This window comes from Halichoeres trimaculatus, unplaced genomic scaffold (genome assembly GCF_033239565.1).
Source record: "Halichoeres trimaculatus isolate MK-OKI-2021-1 unplaced genomic scaffold, fHalTri1.1 fHalTri1_scaffold_4, whole genome shotgun sequence".
Taxonomy (NCBI): domain Eukaryota; kingdom Metazoa; phylum Chordata; class Actinopteri; order Labriformes; family Labridae; genus Halichoeres; species Halichoeres trimaculatus.
This window is the reverse complement of record NW_027437182.1, coordinates 30,714,914-30,735,768: the sequence shown is the minus strand read 5'-3', so window position 1 is coordinate 30,735,768 and position 20,855 is coordinate 30,714,914. Positions and strand designations below refer to the sequence as shown.

At 38.5% G+C, this 20,855-nt stretch overlaps 2 protein-coding genes across 4 annotated transcripts in view; one reads left to right on the top strand and one right to left on the bottom strand.

Moving 5' to 3' along the window:
- Window positions 1-1,130: 1,130 nt before the first annotated feature.
- On the bottom strand, window positions 1,131-10,389 carry LOC141789648 (synapse-associated protein 1-like). Its single transcript, XM_074669174.1, has 9 exons — window positions 10,054-10,389; window positions 9,165-9,283; window positions 9,014-9,080; window positions 6,205-6,278; window positions 5,981-6,120; window positions 5,689-5,840; window positions 3,399-3,457; window positions 3,167-3,311; window positions 1,131-3,079 (listed from the first exon to the last, which is right to left on the bottom strand). Exons 1-9 carry the CDS (start codon window positions 10,244-10,246, stop codon window positions 2,952-2,954), a joined length of 1,077 nt encoding a protein of 358 aa, XP_074525275.1. The 5' UTR covers window positions 10,247-10,389; the 3' UTR covers window positions 1,131-2,951.
- A 49-nt stretch (window positions 10,390-10,438) lies between these two features.
- Window positions 10,439-20,855, top strand: part of shroom2a (shroom family member 2a) — a 53,496-nt gene continuing 43,079 nt past the window's right edge. For 2 of the 3 annotated variants that reach the window (XM_074668120.1, XM_074668118.1), the window contains exons 1-2: window positions 10,439-10,976; window positions 13,210-13,420. In XM_074668120.1, coding sequence (XP_074524221.1) covers window positions 13,214-13,420 — 207 coding nt within the window. In that variant the 5' untranslated portion in view covers window positions 10,439-10,976; window positions 13,210-13,213. The remainder of the gene's footprint in view (window positions 10,977-13,209; window positions 13,421-20,855) is intronic. The other variant, XM_074668121.1, reaches the window with a different exon arrangement.

Genomic DNA, 20,855 nt, shown 5'->3' with positions numbered 1-20,855 from the left:
CACTCAGTGTGCATCAGATGTTTTCAGAAAGGAAAGAAAAGCATTTCACTGAAAGACTTCAGACATGTTCCATTATACTTAATCAAGCTTAACCTTAAATAATGTATCATAAAAAAAATAGTTATCTTGTTCAAATTGTTTTAATTTACTCACAATTATTAAAAGACACACATATGCTCTCATGGGAAACAGTGTACAGCTGGCTTCAAAATGCATTTACATTCAGTTCATTAATTCCTGCGTGCTTTTCTGTAAATAGTGAAGACTTTACATTTTCCATGTTTCTCATCCAAAGAATACATGGACCCGGGCCCTTTTCTTGAAGCATCCTAAGACTAAAAGTAGCTCTTAGTGAAGTCATTCTGAGAAAAACCTCAGAGTTCCTCAAATTCTAAGATTTTTCTTCAAATTTTCCCTCAATAAGATAAAAGTTATTCACAAAGTATCTTAACCTCTTGAGACCCAGTGTCCACATGTGTGGACATCTGCCTCTCAGACCCATGATACTTCATTTTTTAAACTTTGACCAAATAGCCACATTTAGGGACACTGCCCCCATCATCTTTTGGTGAAATCAGACGAGCAAACAACTAAACAAGAACTCATAACACAAATAATCAAATTTCCCATCCAAAGACCAAGTTTAGTTATTATACTCATTAGGTCTTACTTGTCCCAAATAGCAAGGTGAATTAAAAATTGCACACCAGACAAAAGCTTGGGTCTGAAGAGTTAAGCCTTGAGAAACTGTAAGGAAGAGGGAGGAGGACTTTAAATAAGCCTAACAGTTGCCAGTGGCCACAGGGGGCACCAGTCAACACAAACTCAAAGTTACACATGGGAGCTTTAAACACTGTAAGTCATGCTTGTAGAAAGACCCTTAAAACAGATTTTTTTTTCTAAAAGGAAATAATGCCCTTTGGATGAATACATGTGAAAACATTCTCCTAATGTCAGACTTTTGAAAGAAATGCTGAGGAGAAGCAGAGAGGCGATAAAAGCTCAGCAGTTAACTACAGTACGTTTAGCTTAATGACTAAATTTACATTTAATGGATGTGCATTTTCTGGTAAATGGATGAATTAAACTTGGCACAAAGAAGCTCATGCAAATGTTTAGCTATACAAAAAAAAAGACATGCATGTTAAGTTGCAATGGGGTATATTTATTGTTTTTTTCATACATATATCTTAATGCAAAACAACCCACATACAGCCATTCAAGAACCACATGATTAAATTCAAACACTAAATACAGGAAAAAAAAAAAAACAGGACGAACAGAAATACATAACCTGAATTTGTAACTACAGTCAGTGAAAAATAAGAAAGATGATGGACGTTGGCTCTGTGGTCCTGGTTTGGACAGAATGAACAAATGTTGAATAATGTAGAGATGTAAACTGTGCGGTACTTATGCTTGTTTATGTTCATTCACCAGTTTTCATCATTCAGATCAAACACACACAGCTCCATTGTCTGTGTAACATATACTGTGTGCAACATAAAATACAATAAGGCCATTTCAGTCAGTCAAAGAATGCACTTTAATCAATTATGATCTCTTTCTCCTTCTGACTCTCTGATATTATGTATAATGTGTTTTTGGTTTAATTAGAAGTCTATTTAAATCAAAGGATAATTATACGTTCAACACCTGGGAGTCTTTTGCAGAAAATGTTCATGTATTCATAACTCTAAAGTTTTATTGAGGATAAACATGCAATATCAATTCAACTATCATGAAAAAATTAGCCTTTTGATTTGATTCAAATTAACTGTAACTTTAATCTATTGGCATATTTTCTTTCCTCTTATAGATAAACTATTGAATATTGTAAACAGAGTTACAGCTCTTAAGATGTAAATTTCCAAATGCGTTTGGTAGAGGAGGTTAAAGCTAGCTACAGGTATCAGTCTTTAAACCATGTGTAACAGACAGGAATAAGAATGTTTTATTGGTAACGTGAAAGCAGCCTGAGGAGCTACTGGACCCCCATCGTTTGTTATCAACCAATCACCTTTAAATCTTTTTTATGTCCTCAAATTGTAGCACAGGGATAAACAGTATCATGTATAGGGAACAGGTGGTTTTGCAAATTATTAAACCATCAGGATGAGACAAGACCCCCAATCCCTGTACATGATCTCTCACATGCAGCAGACTCTCTGATTTACAGATCAACAGTTTCATATCACACTTACAGACATATAGCTTTTAAGAAATGTAGGGCATCCTTTCTTATTGTCGTACTTGTAATTTGGTTAAATCGAAACTTCTGAGAGATACAGCGTGCTAAAGGTAGCGATATTTAAGAGCTGTGAAACAGACATTACAGAGTCAGAGTACAAAGCCTGGGACTCTGAACTACATCCTCTCGTCAAAAGGTTTGGATGCTGTTTAAATATTCAAGAAACCTGCAGGTATTCAGTATTATAGAGGTCTGTATTTTAAAATCTGGCAGTTCAAGCAATAAAAATCCTAACTTTTTTAATGAGGTTTAAGAAAACTTATATTAGTAAGCTATCGCAGTTATTCACATTTGACACAAAGTCGAAACTCGCAGTCTTTGAATCGGGGTTGTGCTTGCACTACTGTAACGCTTCAGCTTCATGATTTTAGTTTTTAATGGCAGAAACAGTCACTGTTCATCAGTGGGTATCATCTGGACGTGTTTTTCTGATTCTTTTTTCTGAGTCTGCGGGGTCATACCTCCTTTTGTTTCAACTAAAGGAGACGGTGCAAAAAAAATATGAATAAAACCTGAAAAAACACATTCAGATTTTAGAAACAGTATAATGAAATGTTAAAGACACTCAGTGGTATTTCCAAAGAGGCGATACTAAGATGAAATAAATCCACTGAGAGCACTTTTTTTTACCTTCTTGTTTGGATTCTAAACTTCGGGGTGATTCTGAAATATTAAAGCTCGAGGAGTGTGAGTGAGCACTCTAACTGTCCTCCTTCAGCATCTCTTCAATCTCTCTGTCCCAGTTATCGTCGTGGTTCTCGTTATCAGGCAGCACATCGTACTCCTGCAGCTCCTCCTGCAGCTCTCGCTCCCAGTCAGGAGTCTCCTCTGATACCAAAAATGTGAAGTAGCACGTTGAACTCTGATGTTTTTTAAATTACATCACAATCTGTCTGAAAACAAAAAACCACTCACCCTGCTCTGTGTCTGGATGCTCCCTCTTGTCGAGGACCAGCTGTTCCATTTCTTTGCGTAGGTCGTCTTCATTTATGTTGCATGAGTCAAAAGCATCGCTTACAAATTCAGACACAGGCGGGCTGGTGGAGATCTCCACTTCATCCTTTTAAAACAGAAACACAAGGAGGTCAGGTTCATTCATGGGGAATTCTCTCCACTTTGTTTATTTGGTTTAAACAGAAAAGCTCACCTCACTTGACTTTGGTTTGTTTCTGCGGTTTCCAGGAAGAGTTTTCCGTTTCACAACTTCTGTAGAAAACAGAGAAAAAATAAATACTTTGCTTATCCCTGCTTCAGTAATTCTGTTTTATTTTCACCCTGTGATGAAATATGAGAAAAAATGCACTACCAGGATCCTTATGAACATGTACAACTGGAGAGACTTCTGAGTGAGGGTTGCCTTTAGCCCTTGAGGGTTTGATGTCTCAGCTAAGGACACCCAGGTGGTGACCTGGAACCTCTCCAGCAACTGGTCTAACCTCCAGACTTTGCCCTACCCAAAGACTTGACTTGAAAACTATCCAGGTCCCTTTTCAAAGACTCTGACAAGTATCTTGATGATACAAAAAAGCTGACACTAACACTAATAAAATCAGACAGTCTAAATTTATCTTATGGCAATCATCAGAATTTTTGCTTTATATCTTTTAGTTCATTTTTGTGCTGCTACAAATCAACAAATCATGCCATTAAACAAAAGATAATACCATGTTATCATAAAAAAATGATTTTACTAACTCTTGCTTAAAAGCATCAAATGTTTTCACTGCAAGAACTTTCAAGAATATTTGGTGGGGGCAGGGAACAAGATGTTACTTTGGAGTACGTGATTTGTCGTTGCCTCCTTACCTCAGAGGAAAATGAATGAAGACATGAAACTTCTCTAAACTGAAGTCTGAACAGAGCTCCCCCTAGTGGCTGCAGTATCAGGTAATAACAGCTAACTCCTCAGTGTTACAGTTTTTCTCAGACCCTTTGGTTCATTTCTCAGATCAGAATTGATATTCTCAAAACTACTTGTTTAATGAAATGAGAAACTGCTTTATGATGTGCATAAGCTGCTAATGCTTTGGGAAATCCATGCAGATGATAATGTGCAAGTCCCTGTTGTTTCCTAGATCATCAGCTTTTTATGTCGTGCTGCTGACATGCTGCAAGAGGCGCTGCACTGTTGGCTATGGCTGCCTCTTGCAGCAGCTCTCTCTTCTTTGTCTGTTTCTTGTAATTTTTTTGTCTCTTTTTCGTCATCTTTGTATTTGGAGTGGATCATTACTTTGTATGGCTCATTTGTTGGTCATGGACACCAAACTTTTTGTGGCTTCAGTGATATTTTTACAACTTTTTCTCCTGTGTTTGTCTGGAGATCCTACATGTATCCATGACTGCGTTGATTACATGTGAACTCAGCTGTTAGCAGCCTGTAGCATGTCAATGCTAACTGGTGTAAGGCCTGATGTCTTCCCACAAGGTGAGGAGGAGGAGGTGAGGATGACGTGCTGGTTCTCAGGTGTGAGCTAAGAAGTGACGACATGGACCTGTCCTTCCATCCATCGTTATTGGGAACGTAAGATCTATCTCCAATGAGATGGACGAGCTAGCTGTGCTAACCCAGCAACAGAGGGATACCAGAGGGCAGAGTAGCATCGTGCTATTCACAGACATGGCTAACAGAGCTAACATCAGACACCAACGCCACATTAAAAGAGCTTCACCTGCTGTGAGCAGACAGGCTCCAGGAGACAGAGACTAAACAAACTGCTGAAGAAGCTCAGTCCTGGACCCTGTGGAGGTGGAGACTGGCTGAACTGGACAATGATGGACAAGCTGTCATCAACACAAATTCCTATGTGTTTTACACAAATGGCAAATAAAGGAATCTGAATCTGAATCTGAATCTATATTCTTATGGACCTTTTTACACTTTCTATACACTTTCTTACTTTTGTTTTCTTGATTGCTGCTGTGACTTCAATTTCGTTGTACTTGTTACAATGACAATAACGTTCTATTCTATTCGTATGTCCAAATTGACACGTTAAGGCAACTTTTCACGTCAGCTGACTGAGTCCAAGTTTTCCAACTCGAAATATGAGAAACAACAGGAAACTCCTGGTTCATGAAAAAAGTTGTTCCGTGTACCTAAATCTTTTACCATTCAGGAAATCAAATGACCAAATCTTACAGTGTATGGTTTAGTGTTTCTAGATTATTGTTGATGACTGATTGGAAAGTGCGCCCTGTCATCAGACAATTCATGCATCGATGTTTTTAGAAAGTTTTCTGTATCTGATCAAAATGTGTGGGTTTTCCTTGTTTGACAATCATATTACTGTCATGGTTTCATGTTCCAGGTACTTCAGAGGAAACACAACCTTATACAGTATTTGGGGGAAGACTTTCCTCTCTGTTTGTCCCATGAATATTTCTTGTTTTGTGTTTTATTTTGAGGCAGTAAATTGCCCAACACTCAGGAATGTTACCCTTTTGTTGGACCCCCTCAGGACTGGAGCCAGGTTTCTCCACGCCTCTCCGCTCAGCAGCCTGTTGTGCGGCGAGAGCCGTGAGCTGAGCGGACTGTTTTATTAAGGACACGCGGTAGAAGTAATTCTTCCAGAAGGCTTCTTCTTTCACCCTGAAAGAAGCACCACAGAGGAACAGTCAGCTCAGAATAGAGGAAAACATTCTGTTCTTAATAAACCCACTCCTATTCAGGGATGCACATGATGAAAAGGGACCAGACAAAGTATTATGTATGTGTCAAAACACACTCACTGTTTGGGGACCAGATGGAAGCGCATCTTCCGAAGGAGCTCATCTTCCTCCAACATCACCATGGCAACAGGATACATTTGCTCACAGTCAAAGTGAAATTGCACCCCAGCAGGAGGATCTCGCAGAAAATTCCTTTTGTCCTGTCAACAAGTGAGGCAATAAAAAGAAACTGTTATCTTTACAGTTTAAGCAGGACAGAGAAATGTTTTAGCAGAAACACTTACAGCTGAGAGAGCTAGAATCTGCTGCTGAATGGTTTCTTCTTCATTATAACCAACCCATGGTGGCACGGCCACACCTGCAAACAACCAGCTCACTGTTATCAGTTTGTTGTTAAATGTACTTAAACATTATGCAAACAAACTGAAAAACATGTTTTCTGATGGACTTTTTTCATTTTATTAGCATTAGAAATATGCCAAGTCCAAAACAGGCTTAAAGGAATAAACAAAATTAAGAATTGAATATAGAAGAGGTTTTAAATATGACCAGCTCAATTTCAAAATTCAGTCTCTCTAGTTTGTCAAACTGTTTCATTATGAGGATTTGTTCAAGAGAGTTTATTTATAATAATAGACCCCTCATACCTCATATTAACATTTGAATTGGGTAAATGAACTGCAAGTGGACAACTCCGGTTACCAGCGTTTACACTTTGCATTATCATGCATCTCCAGTGACTGCTTGTGATCAAATTTCACCTTCCCACTCAGTATGCAAATAAACTCAGAGCTCCATTCACCTCCACTTCATTTAAAAGGCATCAAGTTACATAAAACAGAGAAGCAGGGAGATGGCAGAGAGAGTGCAGTGAAGGGCTGCAGGTTGGAACCATAATGTCCTCTGTACACAGGACACATGACTGAACCAATACACCACCGTGGTGTTCTAAGGTGTTTTTTACTAACCACTCTCAACTCCTCCTGGTTCACATAATTTCACACAACTGATTTTTTTTTTCAAATACAACCCTAGTTCTCAAAACCCTCTTGCTGAACTTTGTGAATAAGCATTTTCCATGGATTGTCAAAACTCACTCAGTGCCCTCCAAGAAAATACCAATTCTCTTTTTTACAGAAATTAACTCTTTGAGACTGTGTCTCTGATTATAAGTTTTAGTTATGATTTTTTTATTTGTGAGTGACTGTATATTTTTGCTCTATTTCTAAGGAAACCTTTATGTCCTTTCAAGAAAAAACAACAAATGTTCTGAACTGTGAAACTCAAAAATTAAACTCTGGTAAAGTTATTGTATATTTACACTCACTGGCCACTTTATAGGGTACACCTTGCTTGTACCGGGTTGGACCCCCTTTTGTCACCAGAACTGTCTTAATCCTTGGTGACATAGATTCAACAAGGTACTGGAAACATTCCTCAGAGAGTTTGGTTCATATTGACATGATAGCATCACACAGTTGCTGCAGATTTGTCGGCTGAACATCCATGATGAGAATCTCCCGTTCCACCACATCCCAAAGGTGCTCTATTGGATTGAGATCTGGGGACTGTGGAGGACATTTGAGTACAGGGAACTCATTGTCATGTTGAAGAAACCGGTCTGAGATGATTCCAGCTTTATGACATGGAGCGTTATCCTGCTGGAAGTAGCCATCAGAAGATGGGTACACTGTGCTCATAAAGGGATGGACATGGTCAGCAACAATACTCAGGTAGGCTGTGGACTTTAAACCATGCTCAGTTGGTACTAAGGGGCCCAAAGTGAGCCAAGAAAATATCCCCCACACCATTACACCAGCAGCAGCAGCCTGAACCATTGATACAAGGCAGGATGGATCCATGCTTTCATGTTGTTGATGCCAAATTCTGACCCTACCATCTGAATGTGGAGCAGAAATCCAGACTCATCAGACCAGGCAACGTTTTTCCAATCTTCTATTGTCCAGTTTTGGTGTTGCTGTGTGAATTGTAGCCTCAGTTTCCTGTTCTTAGCTGACAGGAGGGTCACCCGGTGTGGTCTTCTGCTGCTGTAGTCCATCTGCCTCAAGGTTGGACGTGTTGTGTGTTCAGAGATGCTCTTCTGCAGACCTCGGTTGTAACCAGTGGTTATTTGAGTTACTGTTGTCTTTCTATCAGCTCCAACCAGTCTGTCCATTCTCCTCTGACCTCTGGCATCAACAAGGCATTTTGTCCCACAGAACTGCAGCTCACTGGATATTTTCTCATTTTGGGACCATTCTCTGTAAACCCTAGAGATGGTTGTGGGTTAAAATCCCAGTAGATCAGCAGTTTCTGAAATACTCAGATCAGCCTGTCTGGTACCAACAACCATGCCACGTTCAAAGTGACTTAAATCACCTTTCTTCCCCATTCTGATGCTCGGTTTGAGCTGCAGCAGATTGTCTTGACCATGTCTACATGCCTAAATGCATTGAGCTGCTACCATGTGATTAGCTGGTTAGACATTTGCATTAACGAGCAGTTGGACAGGTGTGCCTAATAAAGAAGCTGGTGAGTGTATGTTCTTAATTTTAGTTTAAAAAAATATTTTCAATAGGCATGCACCAATGCTATCTTGGTATCACTCCAGTACATACTCAGAAAGTAAGATTGGATATCAGTCTCAATGTTTAGCCCGTCACTATTTTTTAATATAAACCTCAATGTGCTGAATGTGTTAAAGGGCAACTCTGTTTTTTTGACACCTGGATCTTATTTATAGGTGTGTGCATGCTCATATACTCACTATATGAAAAAATATAGCTGAAATGAGCGATTTTGCAGAGATTGTGTCCCGCGCTGAAGCTCCCTTGCTGTGGCCCTCGCTAGGTGCAGCTAAAACCGGTTGTTACTAAATAACTTCTGAAGGACTGAGAGCTGCACGATGTTTGTCTGAGGGAGTATATGAGCATGCACACACCTATAAATAAGGTCCAGGTGTCAAAAAAACGGAGTTGCCCTTTAATGCTTTCAGAGAAATATATTTTTTTCAGCTTTCTTCACAAACATCACATGACTCTGCAGTGTGAAGAACAGTGAAGCTGTTTCATCATCAATCTTTTATGGACTCACCAGACTTTTTGGCATTTTTCTCCTGAACAAATTTATCTTGTTCCTTTTGGAAATCACCTAGAATGGTCTGCAGGGAGAAAAAATATCAGTAAACAAGTAAAATAGAAGAAGGTTGAAAAAATGTAAAGTCCTATAAGCTGATAAGCATTACCTTATCAATAATTCCATTCACCTTCCCCTCTTCCACACTTTTCTTCAGGGTTTGTGCTGTTTCGACCACAGAGTCTGAGAGCTTCTTAGAAGCACTGCTGGCAATATTATAAATGTAGCCTGCAAGATGAAACGTATATCAAACATACAGTGCATTCAGACAGTATTCTGACCCCCTTCACTTTTTTCACTTCTTGTATCTCACGGTCTAAAAGTCTCTTGAGTATTTTTGGGGAAAACTGTAATGTGTTTTTCGCCTTGAAGAGGATTTCATTTAGCTTCTCCGTCAGAAAGCCCAGACTGGTGATGGGCTGCCGTGATGGTTGTCCTCTTGGAACTTTGGCCCATCTCACCTCAGTCATTGACCATTGGGCTCTTGTTCACCTCTCTTGCCAAGGCACATCTCCCCCAGTTGCTTAGCTTTACCGGACATCAAGTTCTTAGTAGTGTCCTTATTATGCCAAACTTCTTCTATTTTAGAATTATGGAGGTCATTGTGCTCTTGGGAAACGATGATGCAGCAGAAATGTTTTTTAAAGACTTTCACAAATCTGTGCCTTGCAACAATCCTGTTTCTGAGCTCTGCTGTAATATGCACTGTCACCTGTGAGGGCTTCAGAGAGAGGTTTGTGCCTATCCAAGTCATGTCCATTTCTTTTAATTTGCCACAGGTAGACGCTAAGGTGCACAATTCTCTATTTATTTATTTATCACTTTGGGTATTACGTGTAGATTGATGTTAAAAAACTACACTGTAGCATCAGGCTGCAACGTTACAAAAGTGAGAGAGGGTTTGAACACTTTCTGGATGTACTGTGAGTAAGATTATACTAAACACCCTAAGGTTCAGGACTGTTTGTTACTAAAAAAAAAAACTCGTTTAAACTTACCACTAAAGCCCTTTGCCTTTTGAAGTAGTTGAGCAGGTTGAACATCTTCTTTCCCAGCGTTAGCCTGCTCACTCTCAGCAGCAGAACTGTGTTTGTTTATGTCGTGTTTTTGGTCTTCAACCACTGTAGACTCGTCTGTTCGTGTAACTTTCTCATTTTCAATTCCAAGCCAGCTTCCAAAATTTTTAAACATACTTTAGATATTTAGTCTTTTTACTTAAAAGAAGTTATTTCACTTATGATCAGTTTTTGGTCGTTTTGTCAACTTTCGGACAGTTTCAAACTGAAAACAACTCAACAGAGTCAGCTGATGACGTTACACTATACAAACACTTCCGCGAATCAGTTAGGTTTGTCCATTTTTACCCTACCTACGCTCATGAGTTGTCATGGAAACATGAATTTTCCTTTCCGACGATCCTTTAGGAGTTAAAAGTTTCACTTTGCCGTAGATTTTAGCTTCTTTTTGCAGCAGGTGAACTCACACATGTATTTTTAAAGTTCTGGACAAAGAGAAGTTTTTGTGTTTCAAGTCGAGATATTAAAGTTGTTTGAGTCTTAATTTACTCCGCAGGCTAACGGTAGATGGCACGCTCGCTCTGTGTTTGGATCCACTTGTTATCCATGGATGGAGCTAGGTTAGCTTAGCTCATTTAAACTCTCCTGAGTGTGTCAGTGTGTCGTTCACAGTTCGTTTCATGAAGAAGGATACTGACTGAAGTACATCTGCGTGTGAAAGAGAGGAAACCCACAGCTTTTCTTTTTCCACCGACACGGCTTGCGAAACTAACTATTAAACTGACACAAAGTGATTTCCATCAGGATAAAACGGTGCAAAAGATGAAGTATGTGTTGCTTTAACCTGCGTGCCACCTCGAGGGAGCCTTCGTGTTCACCGGTTTATCAAGAAGTTGAATCCCCAGGTAAGGTCACCCTTTTTGGCTTGTTATTTTCTGTCAAAGTATTCTTCCATAAGAAGTCGGGTCGATTATATTGTGATTAAAGTGATTGTTTTACACGGAGGACCGATGACCTCTCCAAAAGACTTAAAATGTGTTGTTACAGGCGGATGGCGGTTTCCATTGTGCTTCTCGACATTGTTTGTTGTGTTTAATTCTCTTACTCATAGGAGCATTAAGTTTAAGTCAGCATGTCTGGAGTATGACAGCAGGTGTTTCGGTCGGTATGAGAGAAGATATTAAATTCTTCATCTAAACAGTCATCGCATATGTTTATAAGTTGTTAAAGAGCAAAAATGCAAAATTTTCAGACCAGAACAATCAAGTCATCATTACAAAAAACATTTCAAAACAACTGGGAAGGTATCATAAATGATATCGTTGTCCATAAACTGGGCTGTTCATGTATTGGCAATACACCTATTAAGTTTTTACACATGTTCAAAGGTAAGATACCACTTTTAGAATAAGAACTCTAGATTAGTCTGTTTACTTGTTATATGTATCCTAATGGTACGGTGGCCCTAAAGGTCAACTAAGCAAACATTTCATGAACACAAAAACATTTTGCTGACTGGCAAAACAAAATGTATATAATTTCAAAAACATTTATGACCACTGTAGTAAATATCTTTGGAAATGCCAAAAGATTTGTGGAAAGACTTAAACATATTACTAAACACCATAACCATTTAACTAAAAAAGAAAACAAACCAAAAACATAAAAAAAGAAAACAGCAACATCAACAAAAAATGCAAGACTTAACAAAAACATTTCATGGAACCAAACGTCCCTTTCACCAAATGTTTTTCACTGAATGCAAAAATGAAAAATAGATAATTTTAACTATTTTTATCCATGGAATAGAAAAAAATATCATTTGTTTTGTGAAATCTAGTATTTTGTGGAATATTCATTATTTTGTTTTTATTATTATTTATTATTTATTATTATTAAATACATACATTTTTATTGGCTGTCTGATTTGCTTTTATGTTTGTTTATTTAAAAAAAAAATGTTGAAGATTTTTTCCGATTTTTTTGTTTGTGTACTAAAAATTTTGTTTAACAATTTATTTGTCCATTTAAACTTTAGTGCCATGGTACAGTGCAAAATAAAGAATCAGTTGTAATTTTACTACCATGTTTGAGTAAGAGTTAAATGTATAACTTACTGTTTTCATTCTCTGATAACTGAGGGTTTTTTTAATGTTTTTTCTTAATAACTGAACCACCATTGGATGTGATTGATGTGTTGAAAGACAATGGCAACACTTGTAACACATAAAACACAGTTTTAGATGCTCCAAAACATAATAAAAATGTAATTAACAAATTTGGAGAGAAAATATTTTTAGAGAGCTCCATTTTTGTTTATTTCTATCACCAAAACTGTGAGTTTATGGTATTATGATAACGATTCTTACTAGGTTGGTATGATTTAAATGTGAATATCAGAGTCATTAATTGCATAATTGTTCAGTGAAAACAAAGACAGCTTGGTTAAGGTAAACACTGCATAGTGTTTGCTTAATGAAGGTAGTACAAAAAAACTTGAAAATTAAAAAGGCTGACAAATAAAAGCTTGGGCAGTTAAGTTAACTTACACATATTGAGTTGTAAACCCGGTTTTGATCTTTAAGACAGGCACTGACTCTTATTAAGAGTCATCTCAATAATGATTTGTGATGAGCTGGTTTATGTGATTTATGGAATAAAAAAATTTCATTTACTATTTGAACTGTGCATTAACAGGACCATGTAAAGGTTTCAAGTAGAATGTTTTCTTTAACAAAACCTGTTTAAAGAGTGTAACAAGATTAGATTTTGTGACGGTCAGCTACATATCCTCAAGACAGTTCTGGGAGTATGGCCAAACTAAATGCCAACTCTTCATAAGCCTAAATGTTTTTTTTCTCCAATTCCTTCTTCAAAAAGAAGTCTAGCAGAGTGATGTGGTTAAAGTTGGGATGGGATACTCATGCTGAAGCTTCTTGGTCTTTAAAGCTGTCAAGACTATTTTCAGTGGGAGTTTCATTGACTAGGATGTTATCAGCACAACACACACTGTGCTATTGACAGAGTTGTGGGCATCTGTTTATGATTTTCTATGGCCCATAAATTAGGCTACTTCACTTCAGTTAAGGATATGATTTCTTGATCTTTCTACCTTTCTTTCCTTACCTTTCTCAACAGCACTATGGATACTGAGAGTTATAAAAATGATCAACACTACACAGAAGCAGAGAGACTTTGGCATGTGAGGCAGAAGTCAGAGGATCTGGACCTGAGGAGCAGAGATGGCGAGGGCTTCATCCTGGTGGAAGTTTTTCTCTCAGGAGGAGCACCTTGGGGTTTTACACTCAGAGGGGGACTGGAACATCGAGAACCTCTGCTCATAACAAAGGTAAATAATCTAAACTTTGTTAGATCACAAAAAGTTGAGATGACAGGTAAATTTGCTGAAAGGAGAGGAAGGATTCTTAACCTTTATGTTAACTAATAAAAACACTTCCACTCACTCAGTACGAACAAGTGTGAAATGTTTCTCCTTTGTGGATCCTCTCAATGATTCTATGCAAACACTGCCAAGTTTCTTTGTAGTTAAACGTAAAAAATACATGCAGAACTAAGAAGCCTATATCTGTCTGTTTGAACCTAAAGGTTTGCTGCACTAAAATTAATTTCCTGGCCCTCCTGACTGTAGCAGAAAATTCAAGAAAAGCCTGTTGTAGGAAAACCCTGTCCCCAGTGAAATGAGAAACTGTCCCAAGGGACATAATGTGCTTCCAGTGTCTGCTAAAGCTCCACTGGACTCTTTGCACTCTCTCTCACAGGGAGGCTGTAGTGACCCTCTATAATCTGTAGGTTCAGCTAATAAATGGAAACAAAACGACACATGCGACAATACCACCTTAAACCTTTGTTCTAACCTTAGGCCTTGTACACACGTAGTCAGGCATTTTTTTAAAAGAACATATCTCCTCCTCATTCATTTTTAGAACTACTTTCACTTACATGGGCCAGGAAAACCAGCCGATGAGTGCGGCTAAAGCATGCAAAACCCATATTTGGCAGCCTTTTTTTTTACATGTTAAACCCGTGCCAACCAATCAGGATGAGCCCTCGTCATTAAGCTGTGATGTTAGAGAACCAAAAACTGTGTTTCCCGGCATCTACACGCAACCATAAAACCGGAGTTTTCCAAAATCTTCACTTTGGCCGGAGTTTTTAGAAAACATTTTTCTAGTAACATAGAACTGCGGTTTTGTGTGGATGACAGACTTATGAAAATATATGCAGTTTCCCAGATACGCGGATACGTGTGGACATGGCCATAGGCTGCTCAACACTCTTAACAGCAAGTCAGTTTCAAAGAGAGTAAGTTGTGATTGCACGAAACTGATGTCGAGTAAAGTTAAATATTATTTTCTTTGAAAGCGTTCGTGCTAACCATTACTTTTCAATCTTTGTCCAGACCAGTTAAAGTTTAATGTGATTATTTGATGTCTTCCAATGAAAACACAGGACTGCTGACTGTTCCCACACTAGACATTCCCCTGCTGTACGTCAGGGCTGAGCAATTAATCCAATTGAAACCAACTTTGCAATTTGATAGACTGCAATTTTAAAAATAAATGTACCCAGACCTGAAGGGAGTATAGAAACTAGTACTCTTTCTTCCTTAAAAACAGCAAAAGCCAACGTGCTAGTTTTCTGGCAAAAAACAGCTGTGAACCACAGGTATCCGTACAGTAGAATGATTGTGGCTGGCAGAGCCAAACCCCTTTTTCACTTTATTCTGTATTGTTTTGTTACTCTTATTGACAACTGAAAGTCAGTAAAATTTCAGTGTTCCTTTTTCTTTATCACTTAAAAAGTGCAGGAAAGACTTGTTTATATGTTAACAGTATCCTTTGTCGTGCTGGCCATACTATACTATTGTCTGGTGTATGCAAATAACATCATGCGTGATTTCCCTGTGGTGTGGGGTGTGTTAAGTGTGATTCTGGTCAGAACTGCTTGGAAGGCCTCCGATGGAGAGATCGTAGATAATGTATATGTTTAATGTTTGTGACTAGAGATTGTGTAGTGTGCAGAGTGTGCACAGTGGGTAATGACGTGTACCGGAGCAGAGTCAATGAAGACAATAGCTGGCTCAGCTGACTGACCGAAGAGGAAGAACTCTGCCTGTGATACTTTTGATGATTTTACTCACCTCCAACTCGCACTGTGATGCATACAGCCCTACTAGTGAGCTCTAGAGTGCACACCACACATTTCAAGATCAGAAGAGAGAAATCTTGAGCGTTCTGCTTTTTGTATTCTTGGAGTGTGTGGTCTCTAAATGTGTGAAGGTTTGAAGAATCCTGGAATGTGTACCAGTCTTAAGGTCACAGCTCCAAGTCGCTGCAGAGGGTCCAGTCTTGTCTGCGTATACATGCTGCAAAGAGAATCAGACTTTTGGCCAAGAACGTCTCACTCCGCTTACTCCCTCACTTTTGGTGCTGATTTAAATAGAGGAAGACAGACAATGGGATAAAACAGTGATAGCCTTCACTATTTTGTTCTAAGCCATGCCCGTTTGAAAAGGCAGTTCTTAAGTCGCTCTGTCATTTTGCTCACTTTTATTGACAGTATTTCCCTTTGAAAGTTCCTACTGAATTTCACGTTTCCCAGAAGATGTTTCCACCTAGCATTTGTGATTGCCGACTTTTCCACTCAGGCCACCAGCAAGTCAAAGTTTCCTTACCTTAGTGCAACATACTTATTTATACATGCTAATATGTAGTGATATGATGGCGGTAAGCCAGGCTGCATATATAACGTTGACAAAGCCAAAGTGAGATCACCCATTGGTTGTAGGACTGTGGTTCCAGGGCCTTCATTTGGCATTTTGGCTGTCCCCATTCTGTTTTTTCTGTCCTTTGGGTCAGAAGTGACTACATTTAAATCAGAGGGTTGAAAAGCAGTTTGTCTCTGTGTCTTGGTTTAAAGGTCACAATTGACAATTACTGGTTGCCACAAACAAAAGTATACTCTGCTTTGTCTCCTTTTTTCTCCCAGAATTGGACCAGAATTTGAAAATGGAACTTGAGACTTGGGATGATGAGGTTTACCGAGATACCTAAGAAGTTGGGTCACTTCTTATACCCCTCTAGCCAGTAAAGACTCCCCTGTAGATTTAAAAGATGTCCGCTTTACTATTTAAACCAAGAAGTTAAATATGTTTTCACTTCCTTCATTCAGTCTTTTTAACTCAACGTTATCTTCCTGAACTTTTTCTTGATGACATTAGTATCCCCTTCTCTGAGTAAAGCATCATGGACCTAGATTTAGACTCGAGTTCATGTGGCGTTGATTCCCTGACTGTGTTTTAAAATCCTCAAAGTAAAGAAGAAATTATTCAAATGAAGATGAATTATGAACCGTTATTCTTCTAGGTCATGTTTGACTACACAAAAGTCAAAATCTGCATACAATGTCTAAAAGGGGGAGGGTAGCCAAACACGATGCTTCCAATCAGCCCTGACATCACTCTGTAGCCTCACTTCTCTATTGACTGTGTAATGATTTACTACAAGAGGCCTTGCAAGTTAATTTGACTTGGTTACATACCAGCACCTGTTTGTTGGGAGCTGTGTCTGCTCAATTTTGACCAAAACTTGGTCCAAAGTCCAACTCAAGTAGACGAAACTCAGAATATTTGTCAGCACATGAGCTCAGAGCGACACGGTTAAGACCACTGTCGCCCATGCTATCGTAGGTTTTACAAGAAAGCAATTCAAACAAGAAGAATTTTGACCATTTTAAGTCTTTAAGCTCACAGATTAAAAGCTGTGGTTGTATTACTGACAAGTGCAAGTTGAACCATTACCCAGTTGGACTGCAGTTCTTGGTTTTACTGTTAATGTGCTGTTCCTGAACATCCCACACTTACTCCAAGGACCAACAAAAGTGGACCTGTTCTCATCAGAGGGTGAGGTTTTCATCCTTTAAAACTTTTAACCAGGCTTCGACTTTAACTTTCCAACAAACTCAGTTATTCTTTAATAGTTTTGGCAGAGTGTTCCTGGCTGGCACTTTAAAGACATATTTCAGTAATCTAATGAAGTAAATTTGTCATGGAATAGACTAAACACATGTTTGTCTTGAAATGTGTCTGAGCTCCGTTTGCTTTTCCTTCAGTGTGTGTTATTAGATCCCACCTGGACCTTTCCCTGCACTCTCATATTTTTGTGCAGGGTAAAATTTCACTGTAGACTCTGTGGTACCAGGAGCAGAAGAGGAATGCAGGAGCTTTGTTTGATTTTCTAAATGTAGTGAATTATCTGTGACAGCCTGAAGCCTGTTGGAATGGCGTGATGGGAGAAGTGAAGTCAGGATTAGTGATTTATGCTCTTTTGGAGCAGTTCTCAGATTATAGCCGCTGATTTACAAAGGTGTGATGTTGAATTACTCCTGTTAACTGGATAAAGCTGGAAGAGCTGATCTCCTAACAAAATGATAATCTCACTTTGTTCTTTGTGATAGGTCTACAGGGTATCTTAAACATCTGGAGAGGAAGTGTGAGGCCTCTTTTCCTCTTTTTTTCTAGTGATGCGTGAATGAGAACACTCAGTGGACATAGTATTGGTAGAGCGTTATGTTTTACCTAATGAACTTTCTTATTTAAATGTGTAATTTATGAGATGCTTCAGTTGATCTTATTGTAGGCTGTTCTCTCACCTGTATGTGAACTCTATTCTGTTTAACGTTAATGCTTCTTTAAACAACACATATCTGTCCTGTCTGAACACGCAGGACTACAGTAATACAGAGGCTTAAATATGGGCACATTGAATGGTTAATTCAGGACTGTACTTCACAAGTTGTTTCAAAACTAATTCAATAGTTTTTCTGGTGAGAGAAAAAAGGAATGTATCGCAGTTATGCACTGGCTCCCAAGAAAAAAAGTTTATATTAAGTTTTTGATGCGTGTTGGATTTACAAAAGCATCTGTAACTGATTAACACTTCATGTGGTGCTGGTTTCATGCCATTGTCAGATTTTTTCTCCCTCAACAAAAGCAAGAGGGGTTAAAAGATCGTAAAATCATACTCTGTACATATTTTTCTTTCTTTTTTATCATTTTGTTGATGCATCTTCTACAGTCAAACTACCAAGTTTTTTTCTTGGTCTCACATCCATCGTTTCAGATCAAAATTGCTTTTGCATAAACATAAAGGCATTGTTAGGACATTATCAGTGCTAAAATTGGTTATCTAAATGCTGGTTGGAATTCATCGCGAAAACACTAATCTAATTACCACAAGTAAAAAGAAAGTAACGTAAAACTGTGGTCTCATGTGGATGACAGGCTTAGACGTATAAAATGTGTGGATATGGCCCTGGACTCATGGTCCCGTTTGTTTAATGACTGGATGTGTATATAGGCCCTGGATTCTAAACTTTGCTACACACTTAGTTTACAAAGTTTGATTGTCATGTTTAAAACAATAGCACAACGTAACTACAAATAAATACATCACCTCATTGCTTTGTTTCCTGTAAAAAGTTGTCTTCAGCAACCCTTTACCCTTTTCAACCCCTTTATACAGCTACAAAGTGCATGTTTCATCAAATAGGAGTCTCTTAACTTGAAAAACTAAGCTTCTTATGTGGAAGAGCAAAACTGCAGTTCCCTGAGTGCTCTCTTGAGGCTGGCAACGAAAGCCATGGTTTGGACATAGTCTCTGTGATGTCACCCATTTGTTTCTGGTGTAAAGTTTTGAAGTTGACAAGGGCCATATTAGAAATGCTGAAGTCAGCCTAGCTAAACATCTCGTTTCTGTTCTGTTAAAACTTGTACGTTTCACATCTACTGAAAACGACAAGTCAAAACAGTCTCAGCTCTGTGGACACTTGTGCAGTACATTACAACCTGTTCTTTTCACTTAATGAGACAGCCCAAGCCATTGAATAATATGAAAGATGATCTCGTTTTTTTGTTTTTGTTAATGTCTCTTATGAGCTCCCTCACCGACAGTTAAACTGGCAGAAACAAAAAGGTCTCTCAGTTTGATGAGAGGTTTAGAGTATTGCTTAAAAAAATCCTGGAGAAATCCTGGATCTAATTAAAGTTCCTAACATTCCTGCCATATCTCAGGTAAAGCTTGAGGTCTTCACAGCCTTAAAGTCCTTAGTCTCAATAAACTTATATAATCCTGTTTTACACAACACAGCTGGGCATGCAGCACCTTGTACACGTTTCCTCTGCCAGGGTCACATTTAATTTGGGAGAAAATACTGTTTGCTCTGAGAGAACCAGAAACAGGCACACTGCAAAAAGTGTCTCTGTTCTTACTCGCTGTGATACATCACCCGCAGGTAAACAGGTTTTAACAATTATCCAATCTTTTGTGCAAAAACCTGTAAGGCTCAGTTTCACCGTTGAAAGATTACTCAACCTCTGGAGTGAAGATGGTTCACAGAGTATCATACAGAGCAAGGTTAAGTCTAATCAGAAATAGGAATACGTCTAGGTTTAATTTTTATCTCTGAATTTTTGGGGACAGTAATATGGAGAAGCGTCTGATTATTTAGAAGAAGAGAAGAAAGAATGGACCATCCATGTCAGGGATTCTGCTGTAAAAAAAAGGCACCTGACAACGTGACCGGCAGGTTTTCAATTTACCGGACAAGCGTTTGATTTCCCGGTCAAATATTATCTGAATTTATTGAGCTTAAATGCTGCAAAGTATACTTTTCAAAGGGCCCCGCCCTCGCCTGTCAAATTTCTTGCGAACTAAATTTCAATAGAGTGGTAGGGGAATTTATTCAAAGATATGCCCAAAGATCAAGACATATATATAAAGTCTACTCACCTGCAAAGCAAGCCTGTAAAAAAACTCTATTCCTGTTATTAAGTGGGGGTGTATTTTCAATTGATGTAATCTTTGTCGCTATACGTGACAAAGCAATTTAAAAACATGAATAATTTGGTCCTAGAAACATTTGTTCTATCTTCAAAGTAAAGTTGTATAACAACCTGAGTGGACTGATTCCAAAAACTGATTATAAAACCCTGCACTGTGTGTCAGTGGGTAATGAGGAGTCAAACAGCGGAGTCCCGCGGACAGCACCTGAATAATGACAGTTAAGATCCGCACCTCGACAGTGACTATGACATTTGGGCTCTATAGGGTGATCTGTCACTGCATGAGTGAATAGCCTCATGGAAGTTATATTTTACAAGTCTTCACATCATTAACTAACAAAATTCGTTAAGGCAACTAATTTGGTGCTTTTAAGGTCATGCCATTAAGTTTACATGGATCCTTACGTTTACGTTAAGGGGCAGACTTAAAATGATACGACGTACATATAAGAATAATGTCAAAGCATGTCAATTTATAAAACTTTACTTTAAAGCACAGGCTGTATCAAATAAAATGAGTGCCATTAACTGACTCAATTGGTTCATTAAAATTAATATTGCACAGCAGAAGCTTCCATTCGGTCCGAAACGACCGACTTTTCCTTTTCTTCTCGGCAGGAGGCAAGACGTCATTTGGGATTTCAGCCTCACCACCATCTTTCTCCTCTGAGCTATTTTGTTTAGTAAAAAAGTCTTTAAGTTTCGCCTGTTTCGACATGTGTCTCCCGCTGTATTGTTGTTGTTCTGCACGCTTTGTCTGAGTAAATGAAACCCGTGCTACAAGTTTAGTACAGCCTGAAAAAAAAAAAAAAAAAAAAAGTTTTGTTTCACACAGACCAGGCGTATCCATAAAAGATAAGAGGGAATATTTTTCACCGGACATATTGACCGGTGAAGTTGAAATATGTCGGACTCCGGCAGA